The sequence below is a fragment of the Chiloscyllium punctatum genome, chromosome 12 (genome assembly GCF_047496795.1).
Source record: "Chiloscyllium punctatum isolate Juve2018m chromosome 12, sChiPun1.3, whole genome shotgun sequence".
NCBI classification, from domain to species: domain Eukaryota; kingdom Metazoa; phylum Chordata; class Chondrichthyes; order Orectolobiformes; family Hemiscylliidae; genus Chiloscyllium; species Chiloscyllium punctatum.
The window spans coordinates 35,549,139-35,572,560 of NC_092750.1; the positions used below are offsets into that span (position 1 = coordinate 35,549,139).

Sequence of the window (23,422 nt, forward strand, 5' to 3'; positions counted from 1 at the left end):
ACGCTTCACTGGAGGCTCACTGATTATGTTACCTCGTATGATGACAAAACATCCAAAAGTGAACCTTATGGCTCAGTGAGCAAGCTCACATCCATTTACAACCAATCCTTTCAACTTAACCGTTTAAGTGCTGGCAACATTAGAGTGATCGTGCACTACAACCCTTGATCAGTTGTCATAGCCCAAATTAAGTGCAGTGCTTTAGGTAGGGTCAGATCAAGGCTCTGTACCATTTTGCATACCCATGATACAAACAGAAATAAATTATTCCTGTGAAACTCCGAATAGTTCAACATTCAGTTAAAATTCAACATTCCATCTGATTTACTGAAAACACACAAGAACCAAGTTCAGTTCAATTGTCATTATGAGAGTGTCATTGTACCTTTATTTCTGCACAAACAGAAGTCTTCTCCACTTCATAAATGTAAAACTTCACGGTGTTCTTCTGAACATCCTTAATAATTTCAACTAAGCTGCAAAATACTTCAGGGTTTAATTGCTGAATTAAGTTGGTTAAACATGGTTGTGCTCCAGGAAGCCCTACAGTCCCACTGGGTTCTTGCGATGGATGCACCATCTCCTGTTGGTTCCCCAAGCCTGGGGTTTTCTCTGGTGACAATCTTTTGTCCTCCCCTGCAATGTAACTGGAATCACTGACTGAGCTAGTGTGCCCAGAAGTTTGCTGTGATTGCACTACACTCTCAGACAGGGAGACACCAGTTTTTGGATCTTTTTCAGGCCCTTGAATTTTTTCACAGGGAATCGCTTCTTCATAAACTGAGTTTTTGCAGTGAACAGATTCTTCTGTTGTGCACACTGAAGTATTTAACTGAGAACGTGTGGATGGGAGTAGTTCTTGTGCGACTCTATTACAGGTTACAATCTCTTTTTGCATTTTCTGAGCTAGCTTTGGGGACGATGATGGATGAAGATTCAATTTTGTGCAAGTTAAGTCAGAGCAAGCATCAGCAATTACACTGTTCATCCTCTTGCGTAATTTATTTACATAATTTTGGACAGAAACTTGATGTGACTGGACATTTGAATACCTGGATAGTGCTGGGACTTTTTGTGGAGCAAGAAATATTGGTTTTTTGTTGTCATGGCCATATTGGACCTTTTCTTTCTTAAGCAACTGTTTCATTTTATCTGAGAATTTGCTGTATTCTGATAGAACAGTACTTTCAATTGCTGAAGCAGAGTCACCCTTCAGATCAAATGGATGGCCATTGGTCTCATAAGTTGCAAAATCCGACTTGAAATCCTTTAGTACATTGCTTGCTCCAGCGTCAGAATCAATAGGCGACTGATGACTAATGTTCGACTGGCGATTTATGACACGTGGATCTTCAGGACATGAATCCTCTGGTGGTAAATAGAACAGTTGTTCAATCCGTGATTTCATATCTACAAACGAAGACAGCTATTATCGTACATCCTATAAACTAGACACGAGGCGTTCTAGTAACTCTAAGGCTTGATGTTATTCAACCAGAACGCCATCAGAGGAGACCACAATTTTAAAATCAACACTCCAAGGTGGAACATTAATGTCAATCAACTGAATACAAATTATATTAACTTTTACAATTTCTGTTTCAAGTAGTTAATTATCTGAACAGAGAGAAGAAAAATTATTATAAAGACAAGTCCACAGATTAATCAAATTTTGAAATCTGGGAAGGAAAAAAAACTAAAAGATATCTAATTTTTTTAAATAACTGCCTCTCCTATCTTAAAACTTTAATGCCTTCAAGTTTGAAGTTACAAACAATCACAGCACAGTATTTCTTAAATATCAATTAGACAACATCTTACCAGTTATGGGAATAAGTTTCCAGTTGATTTCACTATCACTGGTGCAACCTGAGGTGGTTATCTTCTTGCTGTACAGCTGTTCAAGGGACGCATTTGTGGTGCATGGACTACAACTTCCTACACTTCCAATGCTCTGTTCCTTGGCAAGAGATGCATGAGCACAAAAACAAATTCAGCGATCTGGATTAAATGCTGACACCTATTTATTTTTGAGTGTTGTGAATGGCCTTATTCTTTTCTGGAAAAACTTATCATTCCACACTAGCAATTTAGCACTTCATTTTTCATCAAAAGGTTTGAGGAAATAATCCAAAGTAAGGCTTTAAATAATTATATTGTTTATACTTCATGTGTTGGTATGAGTCAAACTAACTATCAATCACCACTCATTCACGATTTCCACTGGATGTGTAATTTCCCTAAAAAGTACATGTAAACACAAAGGGAACTGACTGGTCAATTACAAAAACAAATTCGGCACGAACAGGATTTTCAGAGCAAAAATGTGTTCTTCAGGATAACTATAGTGAACCTTTGATAGAAAAGGTGCAATTGAAGCAACTAATGGCACTGAAGAGAACAGCACACAACTTTAGAGTCCCACACTAATATATTTAACTGTTTGCCAGAGTCAGAACCTGTTGTGTCAAATGAGAAGAGAGAGACATGCTGTAATACCATGGAACCATTAGTTTGTTTCAGTTAAACGAATGATGCTTGAAAGGATCATAACATTCCGTTTGATCACCCTAACAGGGCAGTTATCAAACCCAAATACTGGATAAGTGGTGCTGGAAGAGCACAGCAGTTCAGGCAGCATCCAACGAGCAGCGAAATCGACGTTTCGGGCAAAAGCCCTTCATCAGGAATAAAGGCAGTGAGCCTGAAGCGTGGAGAGATAAGCTAGAGGAGGGTGGGGGTGGGGAGAGAGTAGCATAGAGTACAATGGGTGAGTGGGGGAGGAGATGAAGGTGATAGGTCAAGGAGGAGAGGGTGGAGTGGATAGGTGGAAAAGAAGATAGGCAGGTCGGACAAGTCAAGGTGACAGTTACTGAGCTGAAAGTTTAGAACTAGGGTGAGGTGGGGGAAGGGGAAATGAGGAAGCTGTTGAAGTCCACATTGATGCCCTGGGGTTGAAGTGTTCCGAGGTGGAAGATGGGGCGTTCTTCCTCCAGGCGTCTGGTGGTGAGGGAGCGGCGGTGAAGGAGGCCCAGGACCTCCATGTCCTTGGCAGAGTGGGAGGGGGAGTTGAAATGTTGGGCCACGGGGCGGTTTGGTTGATTGGTGCGGGTGTCTCAGAGATGTTCCCTAAAGCGCTCTACTAGGAGGCGCCCAGTCTCCCCAATGTAGAGGAGACCGCATCGGGAGCAACGGATACAATAAATGATATTGGTGGATGTGCAGGTGAAACTTTGATGGATGTGGAAGGCTCCTTTAGGGCCTTGGATAGAGGTGAGGGAGGAGGTGTGGGCACAGGTTTTACAGTTCCTGCGGTGGCAGGGGCAAGTGCCAGAATGGGAGGGTGGGTCGTAGGGGGGTGTGGACCTGACCAGGTAGTCACGGAGGGAACAATCTTTGCGTCTCCTCTACATTGGGGAGACTGGGTGCCTCCCAGCAGAGCGCTTTAGGGAACATCTCCGAGACACCCGCACCAATCAACCAAACCGCCCCGTGGCCCAACATTTCAACTCCCCCTCCCACTCTGCCAAGGACATGGAGGTCCTGGGCCTCCTTCACCGCCGCTCCCTCACCACCAGACGCCTGGAGGAAGAACGCCCCATCTTCCGCCTCGGAACACTTCAACCCCAGGGCATCAATGTGGACTTCAACAGCTTCCTCATTTCCCCTTCCCCCACCTCACCCTAGTTCTAAACTTTCAGCTCAGTAACTGTCACCCTGACTTGTCCGGACTTGTCCGACCTGCCTATCTTCTTTTCCACCTATCCACTCCACCCTCTCCTCCTTGACCTATCACCTTCATCTCCTCCCCCACTCACCCATTGTACTCTATGCTACTCTCTCCCCACCCCCACCCTCCTCTAGCTTATCTCTCCATGCTTCAGGCTCACTGCCTTTATTCCTGATGAAGGGCTTTTGCCCGAAACGTCGATTTCGCTGCTCGTTGGATGCTGCCTGAACTGCTGTGCTTAACACCACTAATCCAGTATTTGGTTTTCAGCATCTGCAGTCATTGTTTTTAACCTAGTTATCAAACCCAGTACTGCACCATTTTGCTTTTGTCTGCACTAGGCTGATGCAACATCTTATTTAATGGCATTATTGAAGTTTATTTAAAAAATTGAATCATAACAGAGGTGACTGCCTTTAGGTCAACTGAATTCATGCAGGCCCTGTAGGTTTCATCAGCCAGTCTATACCCACTGTACTGTAAATATTCTTCATTGCTCTTCTAAATTCCTTCGGGAAATTACTCATCGCTTCTGCTTTTCTAGCCTTGTAGGCAGGTTTCAAATTGGTTTGCTGTGTTAAAGCTTTTGCAATTTGTTATCTGCTAATGACCCAGGTGAAACCATTTATTGCTTTGCACATTTGTGCAAACTTTAGGATTATGGATAAAATGCTTCCCAGTGTCACAACCAGCTAGCACGTCTAATGGTTCTGGAAGTTGGCACCTAAAGTTTCTGATAAAAGATTGCTGACTTTTAAAGATATCAATATAGTAACGTACACATATGTAATCCTATCAGTGATGGCAGTGATTTGAAACATTAAATCATACAAATTTAATATGATACAAATGCACTTGCTTCCTTTCTCATCTCACCCAGTCTCAAATTTGTATCAACAAATTAATAAGTCAGAAAACCCCTTTGTAAAGTAATGTTACTTTGCTTATTGAATTATCCAGAATTTCTGTGATAGTTGCAAAACATTAAGCCATTGAAACAGACAGCAACTCTGCAGTTGGCATAAGAGCGGTTAAAAGAAGAAATCTGGAAAGCTGCAGTCAATGAGACAATGGTGCACTGTAACTTTTCCCAGATTGCAATCTTTATTGCCATCCTGATGAGAGAAATGCCTATGTCTACACTTGCAATTTCACTGAAAAACATCCTTGTAAAGAAGTGCACTTTGTTGAATGAGATATCATTTCACTAACTTTGGTTTGGGAATGTTCCACAATAAAACTTTTTAAAACAAAAAATGATCTTAAACATGTTGCTAAATTTTAGTTTGAATCATTAGCCAACTGTTGACCTTTATTTCATGATCTAAAATTTTCAACTAAAGGGAAAAAGATTCAGTGTTTTTAATGTCCTAATTTCCATGTGAATGTTTCACTATGATTGCTCTACATGCTTGACGGTATTAATTCTTCTCCACTGCAAGACATTCCCCTGACTTGGCAAGAGATTTAATCTATCAACAATAACTGGAAATTTCACCATGGAGATTGCAAAGTAACCTCTGAAGAAGTCACTGACAAAAAACCCTTTCCAATTTACTACTCACTACAAAATCCAGGTTGACAAATTAATCCCTTAATTCATACAGTTTCAAGCATAGGCAACTAAAAGAATCACAGACTAGTAAGCCTTACCTCTGAGTACTCTGCTCTCAAATTGTACTGCAGTGAACGTTCTCCAGAAGGTTGGTCCTTCGTTTTTATTCTGAAATGAATATCATCAACATATGCTAAACCTGAACCACTTCCACATAATCTTGGACTTTCTTGCTCAAAGACAGGAATAAAGGCTTCCTGAGTGTGATCTTGATTTGCTGCTTCAGTGTGTGGTGGGTGACTGATGTTTTTCTGATTCAGTTGTTCTTTCTCATTAATCAAGCTGTTACTTTGGTCCCAAAAGTAATCCAAATTCTTGTTTTGTAGATCACCACCACTGGAACAAACTAGCATTCTTGCATCCTGGTTTAATGGAACTTCTGAGCCAGTGCTCTGACAATTTGACGATTTGAATATACCAAGCAACAAGCCAACGAGTTTTTCAGTATCTGGGGCAAATGTCGTCGTAGGCTCACGTTGCCTTACGTCAGCTTCACTAAAACCAAGCCCATTTATTATTTGGTCAGTTTCAGATAACCTCGATTCATCAACTGCCACTGACCCTGCAAAGAAATTATCTTTTTAAAACAAAAAGGCTGATTTTAATTGTACATTAATTGTGAATTTAACTATATGTACTGTTACAATGATTTAAAATATAAAAAGCCAACTTATTTTGAATCCTACTAGCCATTTTAATACTTGGTACTTTCATGGACAGAATCTTTTTAAAAAGACAGATCAAAAACACTGATTTCAAGTGATTACAGGCAACACCCGAGTTACTCAGGTTGACCAATTTCATGAAACTTGGTTTTCCAAAAAAAAAAGTCACATTGGACTCTCTCCACAGATGCAGCCAGATCTGCTGAGTTTCTCCATCACTTCTATTTCATGAAACCATGATCAGACAAAAATGATAGTCTGAACTGGGTAAGATATTTCCCCTCCCATCCGAAAGGCACCAAAATCAGTTAGCACACAATCCCAGAAAACATGAAATAGCTTTCATCATCCAGTTGATTTACACCATCAGTAGAACCTGCACACTGTGGAGTTGGAAACTCACATACAATTATCAAGCCTGATAACAAAACTTCAGCAAACAGGGAATATACAACCAGCTAATATTTCAAAGGGCTTCTTTGGCAGATCAGGAGAGATGCATTTTAGACCACAGATCGAAACACAGGCTGGATAAGACCCAGTGCTCAGTTAAAGCATTGGACGGAAATAAACATAAGGAAACAGAACTTTAAAGACTACTGTAATTTTATCTTCTGATGTTTCAGTAAATGACCTAAACAGTTGCTGTCTTAGGTTAAAAGCTTATGCCTCAAAGACATCCAAAATATTCATGTTGGGTTTAGAATTACATGTTTCCAATGCTTATTTCTGTAAAAGAAAGCTTATAAAGTGTTTCAAGATTAGGATGCAGTTCTATTCTTCATCACTTGATTTCCTTGAACAGAACATCTGGTAAATGTTGGGATGTTCCATTGCACAGGATCCGCAACTCCAGCAATCTTGATTATTCATTCACTACGTCCATATAAGAGAAGAAAAGGCAAGAATCCCATGGTAGGAAAAAAATTGCTCACAATTTCCAACACAGAAAATTGCTGGCATTGTACTAGAAAGCTTTTCCAGGTAGGACAATAAACTTTAATGTTAAAGACCTCAGGTTAATGGCCCTCCATCAAGGCTACTTCGATTCACTGGCACTGACAAGGACAATATTGTTTTCAAGTCAGCGTATCATCTACTGTTTAAACAATATGACAACCAAGGGATGTGGCTCATGTAATGCAGAATTGGCCCAACAGCACGGGTTCAATATGTGTACCATCTCAGCTTGACCCATTGCTAACAGTGATGCCACTCAAGCTATATGTAACTAATTGCTTCTCTCTAATGGAGTGTGTAGCTAATGTTTAAAGTCTGAAAAAGGATCACAGACCTGAAATGTTATTGGTTTCTCTCTTCGGTGTTGTGCCTGACCTGGGTATTCCAAGCACTTTCTGGTTGTATTTCCAAATTTTCAGATTAGGGCATTGGGGATTGTCGCCAAACAGAGACCTAAGGATGTAGGTCCACAGTTCCTTGAAAGTGGAGTGGCAGGTAGACAGGGTGGTGAAGGCAGCATTTGGCACACTTGTCTTCGCTGGTCAGAACATTACACAGGGACCTCATATTGCAGCTGTACATGACATTGGTGAGGCCACTTTTAGTATACTGCGTACAATTCTGGTTTTCCTTCTGTCAGAAAGATTTTGTTAAACTTGAGAGAGAGTACGGAAAAAACGTACAAAGAAGTTGCTGGGATTAGAGAATCTGAGTTACAGGAAGAGGCTGAATAGGCTGGGGACTTTTTTCCTGGAGTGTCAGAAACAAAGGGGTGACTTGATTAAGGTTTATAAAGTCGGATAAGGTAAATAGCCAAGGTCTTTGTCCTAAGGTGGGCAAGTCCAAAACGAAAGGGCATAGGTTTATGGTGAGAGGGGCAAGATTTAAAAAGGACCTAGAGGTAACGTTTTCCCACAGAGAGTGGTACGTATATGGAATGAGGAAGTGATGGAGGCATGCAGAATTACAACATTTAAAAGGCAACTGGATGGATATATGAATAGAAAGGGTTTGGAGGGATATGAGCCACATGCTGGCAGGTGGGACTAGGTCAGATTGGGATGTCTGACCAGTTCAAGCTGGTTAAATTGGAGGGCTGTTTCTGTGCTACATGGCTCTATGACAGTTATTTTTACATGTATACGATGCTTATGAAGTCATAATATCAAATCAAATTACCATGAGTCATGCCAAATGCTTGTTATCCTCATGTTAAGTAACTGGTTTTGAAACTAGCCAAATCCATTTCAAAACAGAATTCTTAATCAGTGAAGACAGTTTTCATCCGATAGGTCGGTCCTACATCCACATTACTTATCCTTACTAATTAAGTTGATAACCAAACACACTACCTATAACACTGCATGAAGTTTAACATTAAACTAATACTTATATGCTGTGTTCTATTACCTTGAGTGGTCTTCATGTGCTTGTTGCTTCTCTCAGTAACAGATTCCAATTTTCTCTTTATTCCAAGGTTATTTTTGTCAGATATACAATGTGCAAGTCCTTCAATATTCATTATATTAGTTTCTCCTGGACCATACCTTTTCCTGCTGTAGATCAAGTCAATAAGCTCTTGAATTTTATCAGGATCATAATCAGCCATATTATCAGAAGGTATCACAAAGTTACCATCAGCTACAATGTTGCTCGTTTGAGGATTCAGGGGCTCCTGAGCAGCAACCTCTGGCACAGGATTCTCAAATTTTTGCTCCTCTCCAAAACACGTAGCAGGTGAGCTCAGTAGCTCAGTTTCAGAGATTGGATATTGGTCTAACATCCCAATAGCTTTGGAAACTTCAAACTGATAGCGAACAGGGTGAAAGAAGTAAGAGCGCAAGATTCTTGATAAATTTGACCTCTTTTGCCTGGTTGAAGAGAACCTTTTTTCCTCATAAGTAGGAATGACAAATTGAGCAGGATTTCCATTTTCAACACAAGCCTCTTTTCCTTGTGAATTCTTTAAGTAACCAATTAGATTATTTTCAAATGCAGCATCTATGGTTGAATTCTTTAAGCTACAAGGCAGCTCCTTTCGAATTTTATCCAAAGCAAAGTGCAATGCAGGTACAAGCTTGGATAACTGCGGCATGACCTCTGGATTATTGCAAACAGTTGACACAGACTCTGCATTTCTCTTTATTTCATCTACAAAAGGAACACAAATAACCACTAACTTATTAGGCACATTTACGTAACAGACCAACAGAATTAAAACACAGAACTCAACAGAAAGGGGAAGAAAATCTGCAGAAAATATATCCAAGCTTATGTTACTTCTGAGAATAACTTTTGCAACAAAGTTGGTAAATTTTATTCCTCCTGAAAACAACTGTACTTCATGCTATTTGTTTAAAGAAATTCAGTAAGACTGACATTCAAAAGATAAAGTTTAAGATTGTGTCAACTTCCAGTATAAGATATTCAATTAAACAAATGAGGGCAAAGATAGTCCCCTTTAATTAGATTCTGTACTATTTTAATCTATTAATATCAACTGAGACACACAAGGTAATTACAGTTGCTACATTCAACCCGTCCAGCCAGAGTGGTAATGAATACCTGCTTTTATTAACAAAATGGTGGATGTAGAAGAATGCAAAGATAGGCAAGTAAATATTGATTATGACACAATTGTTTAAATGATAATTTCATTTAACAAGTTTGTACGTTTATGAGGACTTAACATCATGGTTCAGTATAAATGGTTTCTGCACTTATTTCTGCTACTTCATACAGATTTTACTTACCAATACCAATCAATCTAGACTCCGGAAACAAAAATAGTGCTTGAAGAAACTTGGACTTCGAGCTTTGAGATTCTGATTTAAACAAAAATACATTCAGAATGAGAATTATTCATCAATGTAGCTGTATTCAAAATTACATAATTCTCTGTCAATATTTAACAAAAATCTGAATAATCACACTTACCATTATCTGCCATCTCTAATGGAGAAAATAAAAGTAGAAATCCCCGATCACCCAATGGTTTGATAAGAACCTACGTAAAAAAAATTAAGCCTTTAAAATGCTACAAATATGAACAAGAGTAAATTGGCCCAAGGAAAACAGCAGTGCCGATGGCAAGTGCTTGGAAAATACAGCACTGTAGTGCTTAGCATGCAAGTAAAGGAGCAACAACAACAGCATACATGCAATACATTTTTAAGCTTTAATCTTCCACTTGTTAACTGAAGAGCAGACATGCACAAGCCAAACTGAGCAGGACTTCCAAGCATTTTAATTACTCTCTAAGCAAGCTATGAACACAAATGATTGTACCATTTTATTCAAATGTTGAATTACTTTTCAATAAATCTTTCACCAGACCTCAATGGAATTAAACATGTAACTCACTAGCTTTTCCTCTTCCAGTTTATGAAGCAGAGACTCCAAATTGCTTCCTGCTTTTCTGTGTTCCACAAACTCATACAAGCTATAATATAATCCATTCTTCAGTGCTGGGGGGGAAAAATTAAACTGGCTCTAAGCATTGTTGAGCAGAACTCATTGGCCTGACATTTCAATAAATGAGACACCTGCAAGAAAATTTACAAATCAACTTCTCTTCAAGGACAGCAGGCTGTTTAAAAATGCCTGTATTGTGGGTTGTTTCAAATGGCAAAAAGGAGGTGAGGATGAGGAGAAAGGATAAGGGTAGGGCAAGCAAGCTAAGTTTTTATTCTGGTTTTAAAGATGGTATGGTCCGGAAATCTTCTAATTCAGAATGGAAAAAAAAACAGAAATTGCTGGGAAAGCTCAGCAGGTCTGGCAGCATTTGTGGAGAGAAATCAGAGTTAACATTTCAGGTCCAGTGACCCTTCCTCAGAACCCGAAAGATTATCCGATTTCTCTCCACAGATGCTGCCAGACCTTGCTGAGCTTTTCCAGCAATTTCTGTTTTAGTTTCCGATTGACAGCATCTGCAGTGCTTTCAGTTTAAAAAAAATACATTGGTTAGCTATCCCCTTCTCATCCACTCTTAATTACGCATGCAGAAGATGAGGATTATCAAGAATTACAGCTCAAGTGATTTTACTTAAGTGATTCACAAAAGCTGAGAGTGGAAATTGTAACAAAGTCAACAAAATGTTTAATCACAGACTACGTTCTTACCTTCTCTTGTCCCGGAGAAAGTTATTTTCTGGAACACTGTCACTGGTACCTTGTTCTTTAAGCAATCAACACTCATAACTGTTTCAATATCAAGTTTCTCTGGCCTAAAAGAGAGATATACTTGATAAAAGATCTTTGTAAATTCAACAAATAAAATCTGCATTAACACCAAATGCCCCATCTAAATTGGAAAAAGTAGAAAGTATTTAGCTATTCAGCTTGTTTAACAGTCTTGTGGTCGGTTCTGATATAATGCAACAGTTCAGTTCTCATGCATTCTTGTGTTACAAGAAAATCATGCAATAGCCGCATCATTTAAACTAATGGGGCCAGAACTGCATTACACCCAATACAAGCAAATAAAGTTCACGTTCTGCAAATAATGGTCTAAATGCTTCAATTGCATTAAAGCTTATTTGCGTAGAAGGAACACGTGTTATAGCAGAACCAACTGTATACCTAATTTGATGGGGCCAGATAAGGTCATCATAAAAGGACAGCCTATTTTAAAAATGTGTCAACATTCAAGGCTCTGCAGAGTGATAAGAGTCTAACACAGTCAATGTGAAGATAACATCTGGTATTTCACACAGCACAATCTTCCTGTCTGGAATTGAAAGACAGCATGAAAAATGAAGTTGGTGAGATATAGGAACAATTCACAACATGGGAATATGAAAAAATGGCAATAACAAAACTGATTCAAAGGACAGGAAAAGCATTGATAAAAGAAACAATGATAAACACTGAAAAGATATAGCTAGGGATTAAAAGCAGCACTGTTTAATTATTGAGCAGCTCCCATCAACTATAACGTATTTTACAGGTCACCAGATGCGGGGACGAAGTTCAAAGAGCACATTCCTGGACAAATTACAGAAAGATTCAAAAACTGCTTTCAGCATACTCTGCATGGCAAACCAGCCTCCAAGCTAACTGACCACTTCACAACTACAAAGTAGTAATGAAAGAAACTTTAAATTATCTTAAGTGAACAAAGATAGTAACTAGCAGTGTAAAAGGTAAAGACACAATTCTTAAAATAGGGACAGGAAATTTTTTTGGTCAGATTACTCTTAGCCTGATAAGTAACCTGCCATATCTATTTCCTGAAATGAAGTGGAGCATGTTTCAATGAGAGGATTTAGGGAACAGTGATCATTTTATCATAATTGAAATTGTAATGAGAAAGGGCAAGATATAAGCAAGAGTTAAAAACACTTAACTAGGGGTTAATTTCAGTGAGAGTTAAAGGATCTGATCCAAATGCAATGAAATTAAAAAATGGATACGGAAAAGAAATATTATGAATTCTATGCCACATAAGAAACGATTGTTACTTTTAAGTTCTGATTAAGGAGTAGATACATTCCTGCAAGCAGTACAGTTTCAAAGGAGTACAGTTTCAAAAGCTAGCACTTTGACAAAAAATATAGGCTTGTGACAATTATCAGGCTACTAATTTAGTAGAGAAACAAGGTGAAGATAGAAAGCAAGATGATTTTCCTGAAGAGAATAGGAGGGTAAAAGCAAAAGTACAAAAATTAAATTGATAGCCTTCATAAAAGAGAACGTTAGAAATACTTTTACAAATGTAACTAGTGGAAAAGTAATCAAAGAGGACGGTTAGTTTTAAGTACCAAAAAAAATAGGTATTCTGGAAGATTAAGTGGGCATAGTTAAGCTGCTGATGGATACATTATATCAACCTCACTACAAAGTGAGTGTGGCCAATGTAGCAGGAAAAGGAGGCACAACACAGATTTAGATAGAGAACATTCGACAACGTACCACACAATTGCTTCAATCGCATCACACCTAGAACACAGATCACACAACTACACACACAGATCACACTACTATACACACCTAAATGTGTGTAGTTTTTATCTCGCTACTTCACGAAAACTATTATAGAGGGATATTGTTGCCATGGACAGAGAGCAAAGGTTCAGCAGACTTGCCCCAGGGATGGTCGGGCTGTCCAACAAGACTCCATGAAGAGAGACTAGGCAAACTAGGCCTGTATTTTATAGAGTTTCAAAGACCGAAGGGTGATCTTTTGTTGAATCTTACAAAAACCTTAAGTAATATTTAAGCAATAAATGCTGGAAATCACAGCGGGTCAGACAGCATCCATGGAAAGAGAACAAGCTAATGTTTTAAATATTAGTGGCGTATATGATTTTGGGGATGGGGTGGGCAAAAGGCATGTTCAATCAGCCATGAGAGTGTAAGGGGGGAGGGGGAGGGGGAGGGGGCGGCACTACTGGACTTGAAAAGGTTAACTCTGTCCAAGATGCTGGCAGACCTGCCTAGTTTCTCCACTAATTGATGGTTTTACTTGTATGGCTAATCCAGTTCAGTTTCTGCTCAATGGCCATCACCAAGAACTTGATAGTGATAGTGATGCCATTGACTATTAAGGGATGATGGTTAGATTCTATCTTGTTGGAGACAGTCATTGCCTGTGTGGTGTGAATGTTATTTGCCAATTTTCAGCCCAAGCCTAAATACTGTCCAGGTCTTCATACATTTAGGAATCGACAGCTTCAGTATCTGAGAATTCGTGAACATCATACTGTTATCAGCAAATATCCCCACTTCTGACCTTATGATGGAGGGAAAGTCATTGAAGCAGCTGAAGATGGTTGCGCTTAGGAAACTACTCTGAGGAACTCTTGTAGAGATGTTTTGGACTGATCTCCAACAACCAGAACCAGGTTCCAACCAGAGTTTTCTCGATGATTCCAACTGTATAGAGTTGATTCTGGTTTTGCTAGAGCTCCTTAATATTCTGTCAGATGGGTCCTCAGTAACAAGGACTGTCACTCTCACGTCATTTATGCAATTCAGTTTTCTCCATGTTTGAGTCCAAGGTTATGGTGAGGCTTAGTGGCCCTGATGGAACCCAACTGAGCATCAGTAAGAATGCTATTGCTAAGCAAGTGCTACTTGACAGCACTGTTGATGACATCATCCATCACTTGACTGATGAAGCAGTAATTGGTTGGGTTATATTTGTGGAGAAAGTGAGGACTGCAGATGCTGGAGATCAGAGCTGAAAATGTGTTGCTGGAAAAGCGCAGCAGGTCAGGCAGCATCCAAGGAACAGGAGAATCGACATTTCGGGCATCAGCCCTTATATTTGTCCTTTTATATAGAGGATGTACCTGAGTATTTTGCAGCTGTACTGGAACAGCTTGACTAAGATTGTTGTAAGTTCTGGAGCAGAAGTCTTCAGCAGCGTTGCTGAAATCTTGTCAGGGCTGATAGCCTTTGCAATATCCGGTGCTTTTACCCATTTTTTGATATTACATGGAGTGAATGAAACTGGTTCAAAATGGATGTGTGATGCTGGGAATCTCTGGATGACGACAAGCTGGATCCCAACACAGAACGTCTAGCTAAACATTCTCACAAATGCTTCAGCCCTATCTTTTGCTCTAATGCACTGGGTTTCCCCATTATTGAGGATGGGGATGTCTGTGCAGGATCCTCCTTTTTTTTAAAAAATATAATTGTCCACCACCATTGACGACTAGACGTGGCAGAACTAGAGCTAAAATCAGGTCCATTGGTTGTGGAATATGTAGCTCTTGCTGTTAATGTAGTCTAGAATATAAGCAGTCATATTCTGTAGCTTCACCAGATTGACCCTATACCTTTGGGTATGCACGATGCTACTCCCAACATGCCCTCCTGCACTCTTCACTGAACCAGGAATTGATACCAAGCTTGATGGGGAATTATGCCAAGCTGAGGTTTCAAATGGTGTTGGGAGTATGACTCACCTGAAGCTGATGGCCCACAGCATCTCATGGATGCTAAGTCAAGCTGCCAGATCTGTTTGAAGTAATTTAGTAAGGTGATAGTGCCACAGAACAGAGAATACTCTCAACGTGAAGACAGGATGCTGTCTCCAATAGGTCTGTGTGGTGGTCACTCTTACCAATATTTTCATTGGTCACTTATGCATCTGTGGCAGACAGAACAATGAGGATGGAGTCAAGTATTTTTTTCCCCACTTGAATGATTCTCTCACTACTTACTGCAGATCAAGTCTAGCAGGTATGGTCTTGAGGAACTGATCAGCTCGATTTGTTGCATTGCTTCCAAATCACTACTGGTTTCATTCCCTTCTTCCTTTCTAGCAGCTGATACATCTGAATGGAATTTCTGGTCATTTCAGAGGGCAATTGGAAGTCAACCACCTTGTTATGGGTGAGGAGTCAAGCCAGACCAGATAAGATTAGATTAGATTAGATTAGATTAGATTTTCAAGATTAGATTCCTTACAGTGTGGAAACCGGCCCTTCGGCCCAACCAGTCCACACCAACCCTCCGAAGAGTAACCCACCCAGAACCATTTCCCTCCTAACTAGTGGGCAATTTAGCATGGCCAATTCACCTGACCTGCACCCAGAGGAAACCCACGCAGACACAGGAAGAATGTGCAAACTCCACACAGTCACCAGAGGCTGGAATTGAACCTGGCTCCCTGGTGCTATGAGGCAGCAGTGCAACCACTGAGCCACTGTGCTGCCCTTAAGGACAGTATTTCCTAAAGGGCATTACTCATCCATGAGTTTTTACAACAATCGACAATGGTCATCTTTAGACATTAGTTTCTAGATTTTTTTTTAAAAACTGAATTCAAATTCCACCATTTACATGGTGGGATTCAATCCTGGTCCGCAAAATATTATCTAGGTTTCTGGATTACTAGACCAGTGACAATATCACAAAGCCATCAGCTCCCCAAAACGCAAAAGCAAGTTAAGCTTAACCTTCATAAACTAGTGTGACCTCAACTGTAGTGATGTAGTCCCACTTAGGCACACTTTAGGAAAGGTGTAAAGGCCTTGGAAAGGATGAACAGATTTGCTAGGATGGTACTGGGGATGAGGTGCTGCTGGTAATTAATGACATTGGAAAAGTGGTTTTGTTCTCCTTTGAATAGTAAACTTAATAGGGGTGTTCAAAAATATAAACTGCTCTGATAAGAATAATGATAAATGAAAACAAACTGTCTCCAGTGGCAAAAAAATTATAACCATAGGCCTCATTCCTAGTGACTGCCACAGAAGTCAAGGTAACATGAGGAAATATTTTCTTTTCAAAGTTTGTTACCACAATCCGGGATGCATTGCTTGAACAAGATCAATTGTTAAACTTCGGAAGAACACACACTGGTCAGTGCTACATCAGTCTGTGACTTATTGCAGAAGTAAGCATTGTTTAGCAGTTACTATTGCTTTGGTTAACCATTGGGCAATTGCAGTTAAATCATGGTATGCTTTGTATTGAAGTATTTAGGGTTTTTTCCTCAGTAAATTTTCCCATCTTTATACACCTACACAATGGCAGTTTTAAAAATATTTTTAACAAGACTGTCTTAACAATTTAATAATCTATTTTGAACAGACTTGGTAAGTTGTCATTTAACTATAAATGATTTCTCACCATAATTACGAAGTGCACACTAAAGGCTGTCCTCAAAACACTATTCTAAATTTTTGACAGACTTTAAGCTTAATATTCCTTCAAAAAAATGACATTTCACAGCTATACTTATACCAAAATCCTACTCAGAACTAGAATATTCGCAAATTCTTCACCCATTACAGGATAGCTCCATGTCATGGCATTGCAATTTCTTTTTTAGAATAAGAGTTTGCTATCATGTGTATTCAAGTACAAAGTGTACAAAGTTGTCATTCTCTGGCACCGTCTAGGTTACAAAGTCAGAATTTTCAAAACACTAACTTAGAGTAGCAATACCATATGGCCACCCCCAGTTAATTCTTAAATTTCTCCATTGTGCAAATAAAATTGAAGTGAGTAAAACAATACTACTTACAGTTTGAATGGCAGAAACGGTTGAGTAGCTGATCGTAAAAAGCCAAAGCATATAAATCTCCCCTTGTTCATGAGTTGTCCTTTCCAGATGGTGTAAGACTTTCCTAAACAGGCAGAACTCAGTTTTTTTGACTGACCTTTGAAAATTAAGTTAAACTAACATATGGTGAGCAGATAGCTATTGTTAACTAAGGAGTAAAAGTAATTTTCAGAAAATGTTGAGATATAAAACTGAGAGATGAAAAGGAGTCTAAAATGATCAAGGCACAAAAGCCAAGGGTTGTGTGTGAAATGAACCACTATAATCTGCCAAGAAAATGCTCAAAAAATAAAATCAAAGGATGAACATAAATTTCAGAAAGCTCAGTCTTCACCACAAGATGCAAATAACAGTTCAGAAATATATATTAAATCAGGAATTGGAAGGGGAAGGGAGGAATTCACAAAAACTGCAAATTATGGGAAACTGTGGGTCAACATTTCCCCAAGTCCTGATGGCATTCATCCTATGGTCTTATAAAAGTTGCTAATAAGAAAGTTGATATACTGCTTTTAATTTTTAAAAAATCTTTAGATTTGAGGAATGTTCCATTAGATTGGAATGTAGCTGAAATAACTACTTTCTTCAAAAAAAAAGGAGAAAGAAAGCCGGAAACTATAGGGTGTTAGCTTGACATCTATCTTGGGAAAAAATGTTTGAAGCTATTAAAGATACAATATTTGAAGGCACTTAGTTAAGTTCAAGGTAATCAGGCAGCTACCACAATTTTGTGACAGGAAAAAATCATGTTCAAGCACTTTATTGAAGTCTCTGAAGGACTAACATGTATGGTGGATAAAGGGGAACCAGCAGATGCTCTGCACTTAGATTTCTTAAGACATTTGATAAGCTCCCAAACAGAAGGCTACTGCAGAAAATGAAACCTCATGGTGTAGGGGACAACATATGTTGACATGCAATGCAGGAAACAATGCACAGGTTTAGTTGGTAAAGGATCAACTCCTTCCAAATTATATAGAAGATGTGGATGAAAGAAAGGTATAGCTGCTAAATTTGCTGATGACAAAGAAAAGTAAGAAAATAAGTTGAAGAGGTCACAAAGAAGGTACAAAAGTATACAGATAGGTTAAGTGAGTGGGCAAAGATGTGGCAAATGGAGCGTAATATTGGAAAATTGTTTAAATTGTCCATTTGGCAGGGTCAGTCAAAAACAATAGTTGGGAGATGGAAGAGCTCTGAGACACACAAGGATCTGGGTGTCCAAGAGCATGAATCACAAAAGTTAAATATTCGGGTAATAGAATGTTATCATTCATTACAAGGGGAATGTAAAAGTCAGGAGGTTATACTTCAGTTGCACAAAGTATTGGTAAGACTAAATTGGAGTACTGTATATTGCTTTCCTATTTTAGGAAAGATAAAAATGCATTGGAGGCAGTTCAGAGAACGTTTACCTGGAATGGATGGACTGTTTTATGGGGAAAAGCTAATCAGACTAGACTTACATTTACTGGAGTTTAAAAGTACTGAGGCGACTTGACTGAAACATAGAAAATCCTGAAGAGACTTGACAAGGTGAATGTAGAAAGGATGTTTTTGCTGGTGGAAGAATCTAGAATTAGGGGTCACTGTTTAAAAATAAGGGCCTGTAATTTAAGACAAACAAGGAGAAATGTTTTCTCTTGGAGAATGGTGAATGTCTGCAACATTCCTCAAAAAGCAGTGCAGGTAAAATCCTTGAATATTTCAAGGCAAGAGATAGACAGATTTTTGATAAGCAATGGGGTGAAAGACTATTGGAGGTTTGCAGAAATGAGTTTAAAATCAGATGAGATATCTTTTTGAATGGTGGAGCTGACTCAAAAGGGGCAAGTGGTGTACTCCTAATTCATCAACTTGCATGTAGGTGGGGGACAACCACAGAGAAACACATTCTCCACAAATGTAGGAGATCTAAAATATTTTAAAATGCACACTTGTTAACAGACTGTTTAAAAATGAGCTACAGTTAACATACTTTTCACTGAACCTAACCCAGTGCATGTAAAGTATTCAAAGCAGCCCAGCTGGAAAGGTCAGACAAAGTAACACCAAGTTTGATCACTGGGTTGGTTACTTTTAAGTGTAGATCTAGAATAGAATAATTGGTATATACTTGCCACTAATGTGCATGTAATTTTCAAATGGTAATGAAATTCAAACCATTCTGCAGTAGCACTGATATGTACTTGTTGCCAGCAGATCAACACAACACAACTCAGTCAGTAGCCACAAATATACAACATTTACTAAGGTTGATACAATCTACTGTTTGGAAAAATCAGTAGAACTGGTCATGTCCTTACACTATTACTATTAGCCATTAAGACTCTGACGTCAAGACTGGTGGGACTGGCATACCATTAAATGCAACAACAATAAAACTCTTTCTGGATGCCCAGTTTCTACTGAACAATGAAAGCTCTTGGAGTATTCGCATTCCTTGTCCTCATCACTGCTCCTGCCTCAGAAGACAGAATTCCACCTTGGTTATAGCCAAATCAGGGCAAAGGTACACAGTGCTCTATGATATCTACCAATTCAAACATGCAAATGAGAATGAACGTACCTGATTGGATGCCATCTATGCTGCAAGAACAAAAAGTAAAAGTGTATTACTATACATAAGCAATTCTGTCCCTCAAGTGACATCCTTAATAGAGCCTGTCTGGCGAACTTTGCAAATCAAAACATATTTAAAGAAACTCAACATGGCTGTGACTTGGTTCATACAATATTAATTATTTTCAGTCATTGCTCTTTCATGAAATATGAAAATTTCTGCCTACCTACTCAAGAATTTCCTCTCATGCTTTTCAAAGGCACAGACTCCCTAGCATACAAGATCCTGGGTTCCCAAATCACCTTCCTTTACCTTACCCAAGTGGCCATTACTTCTAACACGCATGTCAGACCACTCCATTTCTCGGAGAAGTGGAAGAGACATCATTGTTCAGTCTATCTCCCCCAACAGCAAATACTGTAGGACTTAAATAGCTAACTGGGGAGGTGATGGCGTAGTGGTATTATCGCTGTACTGTTAATCCAGAGTTCCAGGTAATATTCTGGGGACTGGAGTTTGAAACCCAATACTGCAGATGTTGAAATTTGAATTTGAAGCAAAACTGGAATTAAGAGTCTAGTGATAACCACAAATTCATTACAATTGTCAGAAAAACCTACCTGGTTCACTGATGTCCTTGAGGGAAGGAAACTGCCAAACCTACCTTGTCTGGCCTACATGTGACACCAAACCCACAGCAATGTGGTTGACTCTTCACTGCCATCTGGGCAAATTAGGGATGGGTAAGACATGCTGGTCAGGCAAATAATGCCCTCATCCCCGTGGATGAATAAATTTTTTTAAATCTTAAGTTACTCCTCTCTGATGTAGAACCAAAAAGGCTAAAAGCAGCATTTTGTTGCCGCCTAGAGCGGACCAAATCATATAAGTACCAAAACTGAATTTTTCAAGTCTGCAATCATTACTGGAGGCAGAAACCAGGGTAAACATATAGACAATCATAAAGACAATCATTTCAGAGTGAACAGCCTTCAAGCAGCCTGAAACAGAAAAGTCACGTTCCATTAAAGACCACCAATCACAAAATTTCCTGAATACAACTGCAGGTAAGTCGAATACTATCTTAATTTGGCACCATAAAAATACTGAGGAAACAAATAAAACAATCATTCCAGTTATATTCAATCAAGTTTCTTCTTGGCAAGCAGCCATCTCAGTGGTCCAAAATTAGGAAGGACTAAAAACCAAAATATGTAAAGGAGGAGTTTGCCTCATTATAGCCCTGTTATCTTTTTTTCCACCTGGAAGAATGCTACAGATTGGTGAGTTTTAAAAATCTGTTCATGGAATGTAGGATCACAGGTTAGGCCAGCATTTACTGCCCATCCCTAATTGCCAAGAGGGCAGTTAAGAGGCAAACACATTGTAGGCCAGACCAGATAATGATGCCAGTTTCCTTACCATAAGGACATTAGTGAACCACATGGGACTTTCCTGACATTCAATACCAGTTTTATGGTCATCATTAGACTCTTAATTCCAGATTTATTTAAAAAAAAACAAATCCAAATTCCACCATTTTCCATGGTAGGATTTGAACCTGGGTCTCTAGAACAACAGGATTGTTAGTATAGCAATACCACCACTGGGCCAATGTCTCCCCATAATGGAATGGCTGATCTGTCTAGAAGGGAAAAGCCATGTTCAGAATATTTAGAAAGCCTCAAGCTGACTGAGAAAAACCACAGAGGTATATAAACCTTCATTAAGGAATTAATCCAAGACAGAATCACAGGTTTTAAAAGACATATACATTTGCCAAAAACATTTTTATTTGCTGACCTAAAATTATGCACAAAGTGAATACTTTCATTTAAATATCAATTTTTTACTGTATAATAAATCATTGTTTTCTTTAAAAAGTCATTGTTTGTTTCTTAAGTATCTTTAAGGAAGGAAAGGTCCAATAGTATAAAATATGAAAAACAAAAAAGGTATCACTCTCAATAAAAAGGGCAGACTGAACATTTTGTAAATCTAAAGTCATTTAGCAGAAATAACATTACATATTTGCACGAATGCTTGGGTATGATTTACAACTCCATGTTGACAATTATTTTGTGTGGTGTGATCTATAGGCCACCAACTAGTGGAAAGGTACAGAGCAATAAATTTGCAAGAAATTTAGAGGAGTGCAGGAAATATTGTGCAGTGATAATGGAGAACTTCCATTATCCAAATACAGGCTAGCATAGCAGAAACTTTTCTCAGCATTATTCTTCCAGTCCACTAAGAAATGCAGCACAAGTGGTCAGAGTTCCAATGAGCATTTAGGGCATGTGGCACTATTGCATCATAATGCTTAGACTGCATCAGGAAAAGGATAAGAACAATCCATAGCAGGAGTAATCCACTGGAGGAAAACTAACTTCAAAACGTACCACTTTAGAATATTTTATTCATTCACTGGATGTGGGCATCACTGTCTGCGGGCTTTTATTATCTTTCATTGTTGCGACTAGATCCACAATGCCGTTAGGGAGTGAGCTTCAGGATTTTGACCCAGTGACACCGAAAGAATAGCCATATTTTCAAGTCAGAATGGTGTACAGCTTAGATGGGAAATTAAAGCTGGTAGTGTTCAAAAGTATCTGCTGATCTTGTCCTTCGAAATGGAAGTGGTCCTGAGTTTGGAAGGTGCTCTCCAAGAGGTTTTGGAGAATTTCTGCAATGCATCCTGTAGACGGTACACACTGCTGCTACTGAAGGCTGGTGGATGTGGTGCTAATCAAATGAGCTGCTTTGTCCTGGATGGTCTCAAGGTTCTTAAGTGTTGCTGGAGTTGCACTCCTCAAGACAAGCAGGAAATATTCTATCATACTCTTGACCTGTGCCTTGCGGATGATGGACAGTCTTTAAGGACTCAATCACTGCAAGATTCTTAGTGTCTGACCTGCTCACATAGCCAAAGTATTTATATGGCTAATCTAGTTTAGTTTCTGGTCAAGAGCAATGCTAATGAGACTGAATGCCAAAAGGCAATGGCTAGATTTCATTTTGTCAGAGATGGTCATTACAGTGCACTTACGATCTCATTTGCACATGGATTGTTCAGTACCTGGGAATTCAGGAATGGTAGTGGACACTGTACATTTCTGAACTCATGATGGAGGAATTATCATTGACAAAACAACTGATGATGACTGGGACAAGGGCACTACCCTAAGGAAGCCCTGCAGACATGTCCTGGAACTGAGCTGATTGACCTTATAACCAGAACCAGATTCCCTTGTGCCAGGTCTGAATCTAGCCAGAAATTTCCCCAAGATTCCTATTCATTTTAGTTTTGCTTAGAGTCTTTGATAGCAGACTCATTCAAACACAGCCTTGATGTCAAGGGCAGTCACTCACACTTCCCCTCTATACAGCTCTTTGGTCAATGTTTGTGCAAGGCTGGCATGAGATCAAGTGCAAAATGGAACAAAAACTGAGCATACATGAGCAGGCTAAGCATGTGCTATTTGACAGCACTGTTGATCTCACCTTCCATCACTTTATTGATGAACAAGAGTAGACTGACTAAACGGAAATTGGCTGACCTACTGTGCTTTCCCAGCACCACACACTTGACTCTGATTTCCAGCATGTGCAGTTCTCACTTAGTTGATTTCAACCCTATTGTGAAACTCTCTTTCCAGGATGTCTACCTTGATTAGATTAGATTCCTACAGTGTGAAAACAGGCCCTTCGGCCCAACCAATCCACACCGACCCTCCGAAGAGTAATCCACCCAGACCTAGTTCCCTTAAGTTCTCCTCTTTTCTCTGTAAGGATCTCAGTAAATCACTCTCTCACCGCACCCCCCCCAGTTCATCTGGTCTACCCTGAAGCTTTTCAGCCACAT

At 39.3% G+C, this 23,422-nt stretch overlaps 1 protein-coding gene across 4 annotated transcripts in view; it reads right to left on the reverse strand.

The window, feature by feature from the left end:
- Positions 1 to 23,422, reverse strand: part of tasora (transcription activation suppressor a) — a 58,011-nt gene that overhangs the window by 8,180 nt on the left and 26,409 nt on the right. For 2 of the 4 annotated variants that reach the window (XM_072582323.1, XM_072582326.1), the window contains exons 8-17: positions 19,564 to 19,583; positions 16,956 to 17,058; positions 11,093 to 11,196; positions 10,334 to 10,437; positions 9,908 to 9,977; positions 9,724 to 9,795; positions 8,381 to 9,121; positions 5,384 to 5,907; positions 1,822 to 1,960; positions 386 to 1,410 (exon numbers count right to left, since the gene is read on the reverse strand). In XM_072582323.1, the coding sequence (XP_072438424.1) occupies positions 386 to 1,410; positions 1,822 to 1,960; positions 5,384 to 5,907; positions 8,381 to 9,121; positions 9,724 to 9,795; positions 9,908 to 9,977; positions 10,334 to 10,437; positions 11,093 to 11,196; positions 16,956 to 17,058; positions 19,564 to 19,583 (2,902 nt within the window). The remainder of the gene's footprint in view (positions 1 to 385; positions 1,411 to 1,821; positions 1,961 to 5,383; positions 5,908 to 8,380; positions 9,122 to 9,723; positions 9,796 to 9,907; positions 9,978 to 10,333; positions 10,438 to 11,092; positions 11,197 to 16,955; positions 17,059 to 19,563; positions 19,584 to 23,422) is intronic. The other 2 variants (XM_072582324.1, XM_072582325.1) reach the window with 2 other exon arrangements.